This window comes from Ascaphus truei, chromosome 7, assembly GCF_040206685.1.
Source record: "Ascaphus truei isolate aAscTru1 chromosome 7, aAscTru1.hap1, whole genome shotgun sequence".
NCBI classification, from domain to species: Eukaryota; Metazoa; Chordata; class Amphibia; order Anura; family Ascaphidae; genus Ascaphus; species Ascaphus truei.
In genome coordinates, this window is record NC_134489.1 from 34,638,039 (window position 1) to 34,653,954 (window position 15,916).

The 15,916-nt window shown below is 49.7% G+C and overlaps 1 protein-coding gene across 1 annotated transcript in view; it reads right to left on the reverse strand.

Annotated features, from left to right (window-relative positions):
- The window catches only part of SV2A (synaptic vesicle glycoprotein 2A), a 110,177-nt gene that overhangs the window by 48,048 nt on the left and 46,213 nt on the right, over window positions 1-15,916 (reverse strand). The window contains exons 2-4 of the mRNA XM_075607622.1: window positions 6,238-7,288; window positions 4,868-4,901; window positions 2,699-2,751 (exon numbers count right to left, since the gene is read on the reverse strand). Coding sequence (XP_075463737.1) covers window positions 2,699-2,751; window positions 4,868-4,901; window positions 6,238-6,893 — 743 coding nt within the window. The 5' untranslated portion in view covers window positions 6,894-7,288. The remainder of the gene's footprint in view (window positions 1-2,698; window positions 2,752-4,867; window positions 4,902-6,237; window positions 7,289-15,916) is intronic.

Below are 15,916 nucleotides of genomic sequence, written 5' to 3' on the forward strand. Positions count from 1 at the left end.
TTGAAATGTACGTTTACTGGATTGGCAAAGGTTTGCTAGTCACTTAGATTTCTGTGTGGGCGTGTGGATGGATTCCTTCCTGCCTGGAGCCGTCGGCAGCTTTCCAAGTTGGACTGGTTCCCAGCTAAAACTGCCTCCTGAGCGCTGGCTAAAGAGAGGCTCTGAGATTCACTGCGGCGGCTTTTGCCAGGAAGATGTTTTTTCAACGTTTAGGTCTATTAATAGCGGCTCATCCATCGTTTAAAAAACACATTTATTTGGGTTGGAACAGCTTCTGATTGAGCACAACAGACCCAGACTCTGTGCCCCATTCAGCTTCCGAACATATGTTTTAAAGCACTAGATTATCAGGCACAAATACCTGTATTTTCTGTAACATGCAGTTTCTTTCGTCCTGGGGATTTTACGGTGTTGAACTGGTTTCAACTATTTAATAAAATAAACAAATAGACCCATATTATCTAAGCAGTGCTATGCCATAAGACACCTTACAGCAATGGAAGATCCATTAACGTGAATGGATCCGGTGCCAGAATGTGTGTTGTGACATAGCACCATGGCTATAATGTATGTATGTCTTTATTTATATAGCGCCATTAATGTACATAGCGCTTCACAGTAGTAAATCACATGGTAATCCTATAAATAACAAATAATATAAATAACAGGTCATGAGAATAAGTGCTTCAGACATAGAAGTAACATTAAGGAAGAGGAGTCCCTGCTCCGAGGAGCTTACAATCTAATTGGTAGGTAGGGAGAACGTACAGAGACAGTAGGAGGGAATTCTGGTAAGTGCTTCTGCAGGGGGCCAAGCTTTATGTATCATGTGTCCAGTATTATCCACAGTGGTATTCATATGCTTGTTTAAGCAAGTGTGTCTTAAGGTGGGTCTTAAAGGTGGATAGGGAGGGTGCTAGTCGGGTATTGAGGGGAAGGGCATTCCAGAGGTGTGGGGCAGTCAGTGAGAAAGGTTTAAGGCGGGAGAGGGCTTTAGATACAAAGGGGGTAGAAAGAAGACATCCTTGAGAAGAACGCAAGAGTCGGGATGGTGCATAGCGAGAAATTAGGGCTGAGATGTAAGGAGGGGCAGAAGAGTGTAAAGCTTTAAAAGTGAGGAGGAGAATTGAGTGTGAGATGCGGATTTTGATCAGAAGCCAGGAGAGGAATTTCAGGAGGGGAGACGCGGAGACAAATTTTGGAAAAAGTAGAGCGATTCTGGCAGGAGCGTTTAGGATAGATTGTAGGGGAGACAGGTGAGAGGCAGGAAGGCCAGACAGCAGGAGGTTACAGTAATCAAGACGGGAGAGAATGAGGGCCTGAGTCAGAGTTTTAGCAGTCCAGCAACAGAGGAACGGGAGTATCTTTGTGATATTGCGGAGGAAAAAACGACAGGTTTTAGAAACATTTTGAATGTGAGAGGAGAATGTGAGAGAGGAGTCGAGTGTGACCCCTAAGCAGCATGCTTTGGCTACTGGGTGAATGATGGTACTTCCAACAGTAATGTGGAAGGAGGTAGTAGGGCCAGGTTTGGGAGGAAGTATGAGGAGCTCTGTTTTTGCCATGTTAAGTTTAAGGCGGTGGAGGGCCATCCAAGATGATATCGCAGAGAGACATTCAGAAACTTTGGATTGTACAGCAGGTGTAAGGTCGGGGGTTGAAAAGTAAATTTGTGTGTCGTCAGCATAGAGGTGATATTTAAACCCAAGAGAGGTTATTAGGTCACCTAGAGAGAGTGTGTACAGAGAAAAGAGAAGAGGTCCCGGGACAGAGCCGTGGAGTATCCCCACAAAGAGATCAATATAGGAGGAGGTATTAGCAGAAGAGACACTGAAAGTACAATGCGAGAGGTAAGAGGAGATCCAGGATAGAGCTTTGTTCCGAATACCAAGAGTATGGAGAATGTGAAGGAGAAGAGGGTGGTCCACGATGTCAAATGCTGCAGAGGTCGAGTAATATGAGCAGAGTGTAATGACCTCTGTCTTTGGCAGCATGGAGGTCATTAGTTATTTTAGGGAGGGCTGTTTCAGTGGAGTGAGCAGTGCGGAAGCCAGATTGTAGAGGGTCTATGAGAGAATAGGTGTTGAATACAAGACATTCAAGGAGTTTAGAGGCAAAAGGCAGAAGGGAGACAGGTCGATAGTTAGAAAGACAGGTCGGGTCAAGCTTGCGGTTTTTGAGTAATGGTATAACAGTTGCATGCTTGAAGGAGGATGGAAAGGTACCAGAGTAGAGGGAAGAGTTAAAGATCTGTGTGAGCATAGGGATTATAGTAGGACCAAGAGGTTTTAGGAGATGGGAGGGAATGGGGTCAAGAGAGCAAGTGGTAGAGGGAGAAGAGGAGATCAACAGCGACACATCCTCCTCTGAGGCAGTGGAAAAAGAGTCAGGGACGGCAGGAGGAGAGTTACGAAGCGGTGTAGGATGGGAGGAGGAAACAGAGGGGATGTTTTGACGTATTTTCCTTAAAATAGTCAGCAAAGTCCTGAGGTGAGATGGAGGAAAAAGAGGCAGCTGAGGGTGATGTGAGTAGAGTGTCAAAGACAGAGAAGAGACGGCGTGGGTTAAACTTGTGTGTGTTGATTATTGAACATTTGTATGTATTAACCGTTTGAATGTTGGAGAGACTTGCCACAGTATGTATTGCATACTATCCCTGCCACTACTGAAAAGGCTGCAATCTGTGTATTTGTAATACAGAAGATAGGCATTGTATGCAGATATCATGCTAGCATAAGAGGACATTGATGACATGTTTCCATACATCTTTCCAGTGTTACCTCTGACTACTGTGTAACATATTAAATCATTTGCATTCTATTCAGTCTTATGTTATATTTGTGGTCAGTGAACATCTGTATAGCCTGGCAATACCTCTGTCCCCTCTTGCTCTGTACTTGTGAGGAATCGGGGTCACGGTGGTCGCAGCGTGACCCCCCCCCTTACCACCCGCGGGCTCCGTTGCCTCCGCTCCGGTTCTCCTTCGTCGGTATCCCCGCCGGGTGGCCGCTGCTTTGCACGCAGCGGGTAAACATGCGGCCATTAGACCTGCACGCGCGCTCTCCAGCCTTACAGAGCGCGCGTCAGGCAGTCATAATTTATTCACCCCTCTGGGGCTTAGGCCACACCTCCGGCACTCGCACGTCTCACGGTCGCATTACCCTGCCTCTCAGCTGTTCTCAACATACCCTCATCAGCACAACCTATCCAGTGCTGCTCCTCGCGCTCCTCCAGGCCTGCCCCCACCTGCCATTGGTCAGCCCACCTTTATAATACCTCTTCTCCCTGTTGCACATCGCTCTGCATAGTCTTAGCTCTGATGTGTGCTTTACCCCTCTCTCTGTTACAGTGCTTCTCAGGTTCTGATCCGGCTTGTCCGACTACCCTCTCTGGCTCTCGACCCCGGCTTCCTCCTGACTACGCTTCATCTCTCGTCCCCCGAACTCGGCTTACACCTCGACCACCCGGACCTCTCCACTCCCTGAATTCGGCTACGGCAACCACAAAGGCATTTCTACTCTCCGGATCCGGCAAGTACTACCGCTATAGTCTCCTGGCTTGGCCACGCAAATACCACACTCCGGACACGCTCCTTTCTGCCGCGGGTGCGTGTATCTTACGCCCCACCTCATTACAAGGGACGGGTCTGGCCTGCGGGCAGCACTGCGTGACAGTACTCAGGGGTGCAAAGGGGGGTGTTAAATATTACACACGTTTTAGGATGTGATATTGATTGATTAATTAATTCAGGCACAGGAGGCTAACCGTCTCCAAATGGAAATACAATATTTGTGTGTGCACGGAATAGATCTGAGGCTACCTAAACTAGTAACAGGATGCCCCTTCCTCTTGTGCTGCCTTATAAAGATATACAGCACAGTACTAGCAAGTGGCCTAAACTCGTAGAACTTTGAAATTCAATCTCTGGAGGAATCAAACTGAACACACCGACCTGTAGGAAGCTCCCAGTCCGATGCTCTAGAGAACGCCTCATACATGTGAATAATATATATATCACATTATTAGTAGTGAAATTCCTCTGCAGAAATCAGTAGGAGAAATGTAGAAACATAACGCTGCCCAGATATAAGCGGTCTCCGTGTTTATATAACTCCCAATGCTTGAGTCACTTACGTCTGGGTGAGAGAGGGGTGCGTGAAGTCCCGTAACATCGCGACCTGGCGCGTCCCCATCACCCTATAGTTGATGTCTTTACTAATCAAGATAACAGCAGCAACTGGCTAGACTTTACGCACAATGATGTTGACAGCTGTATAACACTCACGGTACCGCTGGACCATCTCCTGCTGTGCGTGCTCTTGATAAAGCACCCTGCATGTGAAACGCGTAAGAGTGTTCGTGCCAGTACTTTGCGTTATGTTTTTTTAACAAATACATTTTCTGGTCATCATGTCCCAGCATTTCCTTTTTTTTGTGAAAGAGCAGTGCACTGGCATTTTTTTCATTATCTGGAATTTCACCTACTCTGGAGGAATCAGATTGCTCATTCAACTGCCAACACCGAAAAATCATTTAAAGGCCAACTGGGGAATAAAACACCCCCCCTATCCCCCCCCCCCCCCCCACTCCATCATCTCTGCAAAAGACTCCCTCGTGCAGTTTCAGTTCTCATCTGCGGCGTGATCAGAGCCCGTGAAGCAAACAGCAGAATGTGAGCGAAATGCACAAGATGCTCCACGGGCACAAATCCAGGTCTGAGCTGCTGGACACACTGTAAACACGAAGACTGCGTTGGGAACTGAGCCGTCGGACACCAGGAGGTATGTGAGGTTTCCCTGCAGGATGCCGAGAGCAAAGGAATCAATGAGCACAACAGTCTGCAACAGAGATTTCCGGCTGCTCAAATATTTAACGCCAGCCAGATCAATAGGGTTTTTTTTCTTCTGGTACCGAGATTTCTGATGTCCCTGGAAGGATTTGAAGGTCATTTGAAAAAATAGAAAATCAAACTGTGCTGGGGGATTCCTACCTGTTGCTAACGGCTTCTGTCTTACATTAAAGGGGCAGTTCCCCCTACTTGTTAAATTAAATAACAATAATGTAGCCCCCGTTTTCTTTACAGGGTGGGGACCGAGGTTCCCACCTGAGCCAAACGCTACTATTTACAACTCAGGGAACCTCCTGGTTCCTGAGATAGCAGTGAATTTACCGGGGTTACATCTCCCTCTGGGCAAACAAAATGGCCGCCATCAGTAGCGGCTTCCTATTGAATGGCCATATACATCAGCATTAAAAACCAGGACGTAGTACTGGTAAATTCACCAGTAAGTATCCTGGGAACTGGAGGGGGGGGGGTGGGGGTGCGGGAGCTGAAAATATTGCGGGTCAGCTCTGGAGGACGCCTTGCTTCCAAACCTGGCAAAAAATGGAGGCTAATTAGGGCGGATTTTTGCTGCAGAAACACGACTGCGGCTGCCCCGGGGCCGGAGGATTATCGCTGCGAGGGGTGCGATCCGACAACATGGATCAACTGCGTCTTTTTGCTTTTTCAGCCGCTGTTCCATAGACAAATAATAATAATAGCGTGTTCTTGTATAGCGCTGATAGTTTTACGCAGCGCTTTACAGAGACATTTTGCAGACACAGGTCCCTGCCCCGTGGAGCTTACAATCTATGTTTTCGTGCCTGAGGCACAGGGAGATAAAGTGACTTGCCCAAGGTCACAAGGAGCCGGCACCAGGAATTGACCAGGCTCCCCTGCTTCAAACTCTCAGTGCCAGTCAGCGTCGTTACTCACTGAGCCGCTCCCTCTCCCTAAAGAGTCTGGCTACATCTATATATTGCAAAAAGGAGGCGGTCACGCGGGCTTAAACATAGATTAATTTAATGTGCCATATAATTTCTTGTGTACATCTATATATTGCCCACCAATGTTCTCCATTTGTCTTACCGACTGGTAAAATAAGACTCATTAGTGCCACACTTGGTCTCATTACTGATGCTAATTTTCCCCAACCTCTTCTTTTCTCTGGCCCATTATCTCTCCTGCTACTGGCAGTGTAATATTCCACTCATCCACATTTCAGTGGAATGACACTTCACCCCCTCGTGTTTTTAGAAGCCTGTGGGCGCTATGGATCATGGCAAAAGGGGTGCAATTCTAGGGCAAAATCAACTGCACCCTATGTATACAAAAATAGGATTATTTGTTTTCCTGAAAACAGATTGTTTTTTGCCCCAGTATTGCACCACATTCCCTGATATTTGTACCATCACCTGCCCGTGTTATCAATTCCTTCACCTGCAAAGAGTCTTCTGCACATGAAATAACATTCAGAAAATGACTTACCCAGCATGCCTTTGTTGGAATCAGACAAGCACATGTCCTTCTCTGCGCTGGGCAGCACGAAACCCACCACAAAAATCTCCACCCCATCGGCCATCAGAGCTAGTCCAAGTACAAAGTAAAGTGTCCACTGGAAGCGGCCGTGCCCACATTCTTGAAGGATTACCTCATATTGCTGGGCCAGCTCCTCCTTGTCCTTCTTTTTCTGTCCTTCCAAGTCATCAAAGTCCCTGAACTCTGTAACAAGCTGCTGGTCATCAGTGAGGTGGTCTCCTTTCATGGAGTCAGCCCGAGGAATACCTTGATATTCCCCTTCGTAAATCTCATCGTCTTCATCGTGGCCCTCTGTTGCATCGCTGGAGGCGCCTTCTTCATCATTAGGAGGGTCACCCCGGTAATACCCATCTTGTGGCTGGTAGTCATCATCGTCATCTTCCTCGAAACGTGTGTAGGACCGTTTCGTGTACTCGTCCTGCACTTTGTCTACACTCTTGCCGACTTTCTTTGTTGCGTGCTTCTTAACCTCTTTGGCAATGTCTTTAGCCCCCCGTATAAAAGCAGTCCGGTCTTTAAATGTTTCATCCATGGTGTGTGCTAGAAGGAATTTAGCTCAGGCTATGAAGACTGCCAAATAATCCCAAACTTGAAGGAGATAATGTTCTAAAATGTGTGGTTCTTTTAGTTCAATAACAAGTATTTCCTCCAAACTGCTGGATGTTCTTACTTTGTTACTATAGGCAACCGAAATGAACGCTTCTAAGTTTCAGCACTACTCTGTGTGGACAGTTCTGGTTGGTCACTGCTGGAGACATACAGTACAAGTTGAAATAAGAAAGGTATTATTCCACAGGGTACTGTAAGTGACCCTTTCAGAGGGCAAAAGGAAGATTGTCTTGGAGTTTCCAGTAATTTCTGAAATTCATGCTCTTCAGAATATGAACGTGCCACACTATATCCCAACGCCAATATATATCTCAGCTCCTAAAAACAAAACAAAAAAAAACAAAAAAGAAGACAAAACGTTATTAAGAAAGCAACATTAGCAGGCGATTAACTTTTGCCATTTTTATGTGACAGCTTGAAGCATATCATTTTTCAAAACAGTTACCCAACAAGAACTGCAGCTGAGTCAAGCAGCATAGCGGGAGTGAACGGGTTACCACATTCCTATCCTTTTCCATTCTGGAAGCCTGGCTACAAATGACTGAATTTTATTTCCCCCCCCACCCCCCCCCCCCCCCCGTGGAATGGGATTCAGTTAATGAGATCAATTTATCAAAGTCCCCTTTGTTGCAAAAGTTATGGAAAATACAGTACTAAGTGTATCAAGTAGTTAGGGGGGATACCTCCTTTGATAAATACATTGGGCTGTCTATATCAAAGGCAAAATGGTGGCGGCAAGTCATTCCTTTGCCGCAACTCGCCCTGAAATATACCTGCGCCAGCCTATGTAATAATCTTAGCTGCACCATTTTCGGGTATGTCAGCCTCTCCCTGCGACGAGATGAGGGATTTATGGTGCGAGTACGCCCGGGCACATTGTACCTCGAGATATAGAGCCCAAACTTAACAGGATGCGAGGATTGTTCCAACAGTCCTTTTATTTTCTGGTTTACTTCGATTGTAAGCTCTTCGGGGCAGGGACTCCTTTTCCCTAATGTCACTTTCATGTCTGAAGCGCTTATTCCCACTGTGTACTATGTCCCGTGTATTACTACGGGGACGCGCTATGTACATGGATACCGCTATATAAATACAGATATACATACAAATGCTGGCAAATTCCAGTGTTTTACTTTGAATGTGCTTTTCATAGCACTGGGGGTTATGAATATAGACAGAGCGCTATTATCCAACTCAACTGGATTCTTTAGATACTCTCCTAATATTGTGAGCTAAAAACAGACCTTCACTAATGTAAGACAGAGACAGAGAACTGAATATTTATTCTCGGCATGTCTGCCGACCAGCCAGAGGCTAAAATATGTAATCACTCAAATAAGCCGAGAGGAATTCATTTCACCGGGAAATTTTCATTTTGTGAAGATAGGAAGTGATGAAGTCGGTTCCTTGTGCAGAATGAAATCACGATGCCTCATACACAGTCAAACTGCACACGGACAAGCCCAAATTAAAATATAGCTCAACATATAGATTAATAGACAACATGGGGCAGCCCTGAGACACACGACACCCGAAACGATGCAGACACCAGGTGGAAATAGAACAAAGAATTCCAAAAAGGTCTGCATCGGGGTCTATTACAGCCAGTCCATTCTGTAATTAGTGTCGTGTAACGATCCTGACAAATACAAAACAAAGAGACAATGTTTTTTTACTATATATCAATGATGAATTTATGCAGTAAAAGGTGTGCATGCCTTATGACAGGGGTGCTTAACTCCAGTCCTTTGTGTACAACCGTGACCAATTAGATGCCCACATTTGATCAGAGGATGCTAAATTCATCGCTGCTTAGCCCCATCTGAAAATGAGTCATGATTTCTCAGAACTGATCTGGAGCCGAGTCCAAAAGGTGCCTTAGCTCAAATGCCACTCATTTTATTCTGAAGGAGGGTACAGCTGGTACCCAAATACGCCCTTTGATTTGAGCCTATTGAGTACAAGATTTAGTGGTGACTCAAATGTTTTTCTACACGTGGCCCTTTAGTATAGGGACAGGCTGCTCTTGGCTTGAAGCTGTAACCCCGGCCCTTTAGTATAGGGACAGGCTGCTCTTGGCTTGTAGCTGGAACCCCAGCCCTTTAGTATAGAGACAGGCTGCTCTTGGCTTGTAGCTGGAACCCCAGCCCTTTAGTATAGAGACAGGCTGCTCTTGGCTTGTAGCTGTAACCCCGGCCCTTTAGTATAGGGACAGGCTGCTCTTGGCTTGTAGCTGTAACCCCGGCCCTTTAGTATAGGGACAGGCTGCTCTTGGCTTGTAGCTGTAACCCCAGCCCTTTAGTATAGGGACAGGCTGCTCTTGGCTTGAAGCTGTAACCCCGGCCCTTTAGTATAGGGACAGGCTGCTCTTGGCTTGAAGCTGGAACGCCGGCCCTTTAGTATAGGGACAGGCTGCTCTTGGCTTGAAGCTGTAACCCCAGCCCTTTAGTATAGGGACAGGCTGCTCTTGGCTTGTAGCTGTAACCCCGGCCCTTTAGTATAGGGACAGGCTGCTCTTGGCTTGTAGCTGTAACCCCGGCCCTTTAGTATAGGGACAGGCTGCTCTTGGCTTGTAGCTGTAACCCCGGCCCTTTAGTATAGGGACAGGCTGCTCTTGGCTTGTAGCTGTAACCCCAGCCCTTTAGTATAGGGACAGGCTGCTCTTGGCTTGTAGCTGTAACCCCGGCCCTTTAGTATAGGGACAGGCTGCTCTTAGCTTGTAGCTGTAACCCCGGCCCTTTAGTATAGGGACAGGCTGCTCTTGGCTTGTAGCTGTAACCACGGCCCTTTAGTATAGGGACAGGCTGCTCTTGGCTTGTAGCTGTAACCCCGGCCCTTTAGTATAGGGACAGGCTGCTCTTGGCTTTTAGCTGTAACCCCGGCCCTTTAGTATAGGGACAGGCTGCTCTTGGCTTGAAGCTGTAACCCTGGCCCTTTAGTATAGGGACAGGCTGCTCTTGGCTTGTAGCTGTAACCCCGGTCCTTTAGTATAGGGACAGGCTGCTCTTGGCTTGTAGCTGTAACCCCGGCCCTTTAGTATAGGGACAGGCTGCTCTTAGCTTGTATCTGTAACCCCGGCCCTTTAGGCTGCTCTTGGCTTGAAGCTGGCACATCACTCTGTTACATACCAAAGCTGTTTCTTTCGCCATTTCCAGCAAGATCACATTCGGTCTCACAAACAGCATTTGACTGACATACTGGTTCCAATCACAATCTTTGAAGTGGGAGAATCTAGTTACAGACAGGCACAGGGAACGCTCTGATGAACATAGATGTGCTACTCTTCCTAATTCTGTCACCGGCCTGACACCATGCGGCCTGACACCATGTTACACGCTAGAGATTCTTGTTAGCAGAGACTCAGCACTTATAATATGAATATGGCAGGCAGCAGCAAAGATGTCATTAGGAAGTCCAAGTGACAAACCAGAGTATATATACCTAATAAGCATCGTAACGTCTCTCCATACATCACACCACACACCTTCCCTCCCAAACTACATTATCTGCTGGATCACCATACATCCTCTGACCCTATATATTTTTAATGTGTGTATATAGTACATGACTCATACTCTAGCACAATCCTTGTATGGAGCGTAGTTGATGTAGGACTACATCTACTAAACGATGCTAAGGCTTGAGTCATCTTACGGCATGTCCTTAGGAATGAATATAAATGATTACATTCCGACGAATAGGCTGTATGATGTATTAAGGTGGGGGTTCTCAACTCCAGTCCTCAAGACCCCCCAACGGGTCAGTTTTTCAGGACATGTGGCTCAATCAGTGGCCCAGGCTTTGACTGACCTGTTGGGGGGGGTCTTGAGGACTTGACTTTCTGAGCCCCTGCTCAGAGTCGGGACAACTACTCTTCCACTGTTGTGGGCCTGGCATCTCTCTTTGTCCCATCCCCTTGCAGCGGTCCCGGCCTCTCTGTCGTCGTCTTCCCCCCTGCAGTGGGCCCAGCCTGCGGTGTTGGCCCCACCCCCATCCCGGATGTTGGGCTGTTCGGTGCAGCACCGGAGGCCTCCATGTAAAAAATGTGACTGTGTGTGTGCGAGACTGTGTTTGTGTGTGTTGTGTGGGGTGTTATTATGTGAATGGTGGGAGGGGGCTTGTGTGTATTGGGGAGAGGGGAGGGGCTATGTGTATTGCAGGGGAGAGAGGTGGGGGGGAGAGGTGGGGTGTGAGGGGGAGAGAGGGGGGGGTGGTGGGGGGTGAGAGGTGGGACGTGAGGGGGAGAGAGGTGGGGGTGTGTGGGGGGGGTGAGAGGTGGGACGTGAGGGGGAGAGGTGGGGCGTGAGGGGGAGACGTGGGGCGTGAGTGGGAGAGAAATGGAGCGTGAGGGTGAGAGAAATGGAGCGTGAGGGGGAGAGAGGTTGGGGCGTGAGAGGGAGAGAGATTGGGGCGTGAGGGGGAGAGAGGTTGGGCGTGAGGGGGGAGAGAGGTTGGGCGTGAGGGGGGAGAGAGGTCGGGCGTGAGGGAGGAGAGAGGTTTGGGCGTGAGGGGGAAGAGAGGTCTGGGCGTGAGGGGAGAGAGGTCGGGGCGTGAGGGGGAGAGAGGTTGGGCGTGAGGGGGGAGAGAGGTCGGGCGTGAGGGGGGAGAGAGGTCGGGCGTGAGGGAGGAGAGAGGTCTGGGCGTGAGGGGGAAGAGAGGTCTGGGCGTGAGGGGGGAGAGAGGTCGGGGCGTGAGGGGGGAGAGAGGTCGGGGCGTGAGGGGAGAGAGGTCGGGGCGTGAGGGGGGAGAGAGGTCGGGGCGTGAGGGGGGAGAGAGGTCGGGGCGTGAGGGGGGAGAGAGGTCGGGGCGTGAGGGGGGAGAGAGGTCGGGGCGTGAGGGGGGAGAGAGGTCGGGGCGTGAGGGGGGAGAGAGGTCGGGGCGTGAGGGGGGAGAGAGGTCGGGGCGTGAGGGGGGAGAGAGGTCGGGGCGTGAGGGGGGAGAGAGGTCGGGGCGTGAGGGGGGAGAGTGGTTGGGGCGTGAGGGTGGAGAGAGGTGGGGTGTGAGAGAGGTGGGTGCATGGGGGAGAGGTGGGGGTGTGAGAGGGGAGAGGTGGGGGCGTGAGCGGGGAGAGAGGTGAGGGGGGAGAGAGGTGAGGGGGGAGGGAGGAGAGGGCATGAGGGGGGAGAGGTGAGGGGGGAGAGAGGTGAGGGGGGAGGGAGGAGAGGTGAGGGCATGAGGGGGGAGAGGTGAGGGGGGAGAGGTGGGGGCGTGAGGAGGGAGAGAGGTGGGGGCATGAGGGTTGTGAGGGAGGAGAGGTTGGTGCATGAGGAGGGATAGAGGTGGGGGCATGAGGGGGGAGAGAGTTTTGGGCATTGGGGGGAGAGAGATGGAAGCGTGGGGGGAGGGAGGTGGTGGCATGAGAGGGAGAGAGGTGGGGGCGTGAGAGGGAGAGAGGTGGGGGCGTGAGGGGGAGAGAGGTGGGGGCGTGAGGGGGAGAGAGGTGGGGACGTGAGGGGGAGAAAGGTGGGGACGTGAGGGGGAGAGAGGTGGGGGCATGAGGGGGAGAACGAGGTAAGTGTATTTTGTGTGTGTGTACATTAATTGTTGGTGCCCACCACTCACTCCTGTATTCTTAAGGAGCACAAAAAAATTGGGGACCCCTGTCCCCTGCTCCAAAGCAAAAGACGTTTAGCAAGCTCGCAACCATCCTGTGCGAGCTGTTTTGCTGGCCTCGCATGTCAGTGATCTTCCTATCCTACACATACTACGTTACTCAAGATTAAAGATGTCCTCCTGCTTTCTCAGGGTTTCTGTTGTGTGGACAAGTCTCATCTTGTCTCCCTGCGTCTTTGAATCAAGCTGGAAATAGAAAATGGGTACGTAGAACAAGGAGGGGGGGGGGCGGATGTTCTCGGGCAGCCTGCAGTCCTCGCCGCTGCTGTGTCGCGTTCAATCTTATCTCTCTCTGCCAGCTCTGGGCTCCCGCGTACCCTTTGTGCTGCGCTTGCTGCAGCCATGATTGCGTGGCTCTGCTGTATAGCGCATTTTCCACCTTACAAGCACGGGCTACCTCTCACTGCGCGGGCTACCTCTCACTGCGCGGGCTACCTCTCACTGCGCGGGCTACCTCTCACTGCGCGGGCTACCTCTCACTGCACGGGCTACCTCTCACTGCGCGGGCTACCTCTCACTGCGCGGGCTACCTCTCACTGCGCGGGCTACCTCTCACTGCACGGGCTACCTCTCACTGCGCGGGCTACCTCTCACTGCGCGGGCTACCTCTCACTGCGCGGGCTACCTCTCACTGCGCGGGCTACCTCTCACTGCCCGGGCTACCTCTCACTGCGCGGGCTACCTCTCACTGCCCGGGCTACCTCTCACTGCGCGGGCTACCTCTCACTGCGCGGGCTACCTCTCACTGCCCGGGCTACCTCTCACTGCGCGGGCTACCTCTCACTGCGCGGGCTACCTCTCACTGCCCGGGCTACCTCTCACTGCGCGGGCTACCTCTCACTGCGCAGGCTACCTCTCACTGCGCGGGCTACCTCTCACTGCGCAGGCTACCTCTCACTGCGCAGGCTACCTCTCACTGCGCGGGCTACCTCTCACTGCGCGGGCTACCTCTCACTGCCCGAGCTACCTCTCACTGCGCGGGCTACCTCTCACTGCCCGGGCTACCTCTCACTGCGCGGGCTACCTCTCACTGCGCGGGCTACCTCTCACTGCCCGGGCTACCTCTCACTGCGCGGGCTACCTCTCACTGCCCGGCCAGGGGAGCTGTACTGTGATCTAATGGAGCCAACCAGCATTCCGTTAAGCAATTAAGCACGGCCCTTAGGGCGACTTTTTTAAAAAGGTTTATTGCTCTGACATTGCAAGGAGTGGCTGTTGAAGTGCATATTTAAATATTCCCATTTTTCTTTAAACATGCTTCTGTGTTCTGTAGGTGTATGACGATGTAGTACCTGTAGCACACGTCTGGACCAGGGGTGGGCGACTCCAGTCCTCCAGGGCCACCAACAGGTCAGGTTTTCAGGATATCCCTGCTTCAGCACAGGTGGCTCAATCAGACCCAGCTTCAGCACAGGTGGCTCAATCAGTGGCTCAGTCGACAGTCACTGATTGAGCCACCTGTGCTGAAGCAGGGATGTCCTGAAAACCTGACCGGTTGGAGGCCCTTGAGGAGTTGCCCAACCCCAGGTCTAGAACCGCCATTTCCCTTTGTAATAAGTACACCCGGACGTGTAAATGCCGATGTTTACACTGTGGCTGCTGTCAGATCTGCCTGAGATGGGCAGTTTTCTGAAAATGGAAATATGCCAGGAGGAAACTTCACAGCAGCTCTTTGTCTGCCGCCGGTTCTCATACGGTATCTTCTGTTGGATGGGAATCTGTAAACAGGACTGTAGCATGAATGTTTTTCTAGGCCTCGGAAGCTGGCATCCGTTCTCTTTAGTTAAAGCAGCGATACTACTTTCCACCTTTTTTTTTAATATGTAAAGCATGTGGCAATGTATAATTCTACATTCTTACCTAAGCTGGCAAGCGTTTGGTGCTCCTGTTATAAATCTGTCACAATCCTGATTGTGTGCCTAACATAATAACTGCCTTTCAGTTTCAATCAATCCTTCAGTCAGTGTAACTCAGCAGCTACAATGTATCCTTATATTACTACGGTAACATTATCTATTATTACAGTTTGCAGCTCAAACTGCTGGGAACATTGGCAACAACTTATCACAAACAGGAAAGTGTTGGAAATATCTTGCACTGCTGGGGAGATGGGCTAAAACTTGCTATAGAAATCAAAGGATGCTTTAAAACTCATTAAAAATGACCTTGAGAGTTGTATAATAAAAAAAAACCAGGTCACTATTATCTAATGTTAGATAGGGAAAGAGAAGTTTCCGCTCTGCTAGTGAATAAGAGTGGTGCAATTGGGAATCAAAGATACAATCGGAAAAAAGAGAAAGTATTCCCTATGGTCATGCACTCTACCTCTGATATGTTGTCGGAACTTAACTATAAATCACTGGTAAGAGATGGTAGCCCATCTCCACTAATACAATATTTATTAATTTAACAAGAAACTTTCTTGTTTAATTAATAAATATTGTATTAGTGGAGATGGGCTACCATCTCTTACCAGTGATTTATAGTTAAGTTCCGACAACATATCAGAGGTAGAGTGCATGACCATAGGGAATACTTTCTCTTTTTTCCCACTATTATCTAATACGACAGAACTGATTTATTTAAATATATATATATATATTCTCCTGTTTTGCTGCTTTAAGGATGGAAACGTTGTGATTACTTCAGATGAGGGGCAGACGCTGTGGCTGTGTTACTGATGAAGGGGAAGAGATTCAGTGTAGTCCCTGCCAGTTACCGCATTCCTGTTTTCGGCTTCTCTGGCATTAATAGGTTAAATGAGAAAGCCCCGTGTCTGCTCTGCCACACTCTCACCAATGGGTAGCGCATCTTGTCGGCTTAGTTACATGACATAATGAGACCTCGCTTTCTAACTCTACTCCCAGAGCAGTGTACGGGAAGTAAGGCTGCGAATCAGGACTGGTCCAGGTCTCATGATGACACAGTTACCAGTTTAAGGTAATCCCGCACAATACGCCGAGACGGTACCCACCCTGAATCAACTCGGACCAGCAAAAGGTATGGTACCCATTGGTAGCTGGGCTAGTTGTTTGGTGGGGGGTGGGGGCACTGGAAGACTCTGGTATGTCTATTAGGGCATTTGTGTTCTGGGTTGAAATACAGCCAGCAGTTCCCTGTGACACCCAGGCGTTACTGGCATTGCCCTTCCTCACCGGGCTGAGACAAGTCTCCGCGGGCGTGTATCCGCCGAGGGACCCTACGCCACCGCTCTCTGCCACTGTACAACCAGCCGCCGGCCGCTCCGCCAAGAAGGTAATGGTAATTTAAGGGGATTTAGTGATTAGGATAGGGGGTTAAGGGTAGGGGGTTAAGGTTTTTATGTGAAAGGGT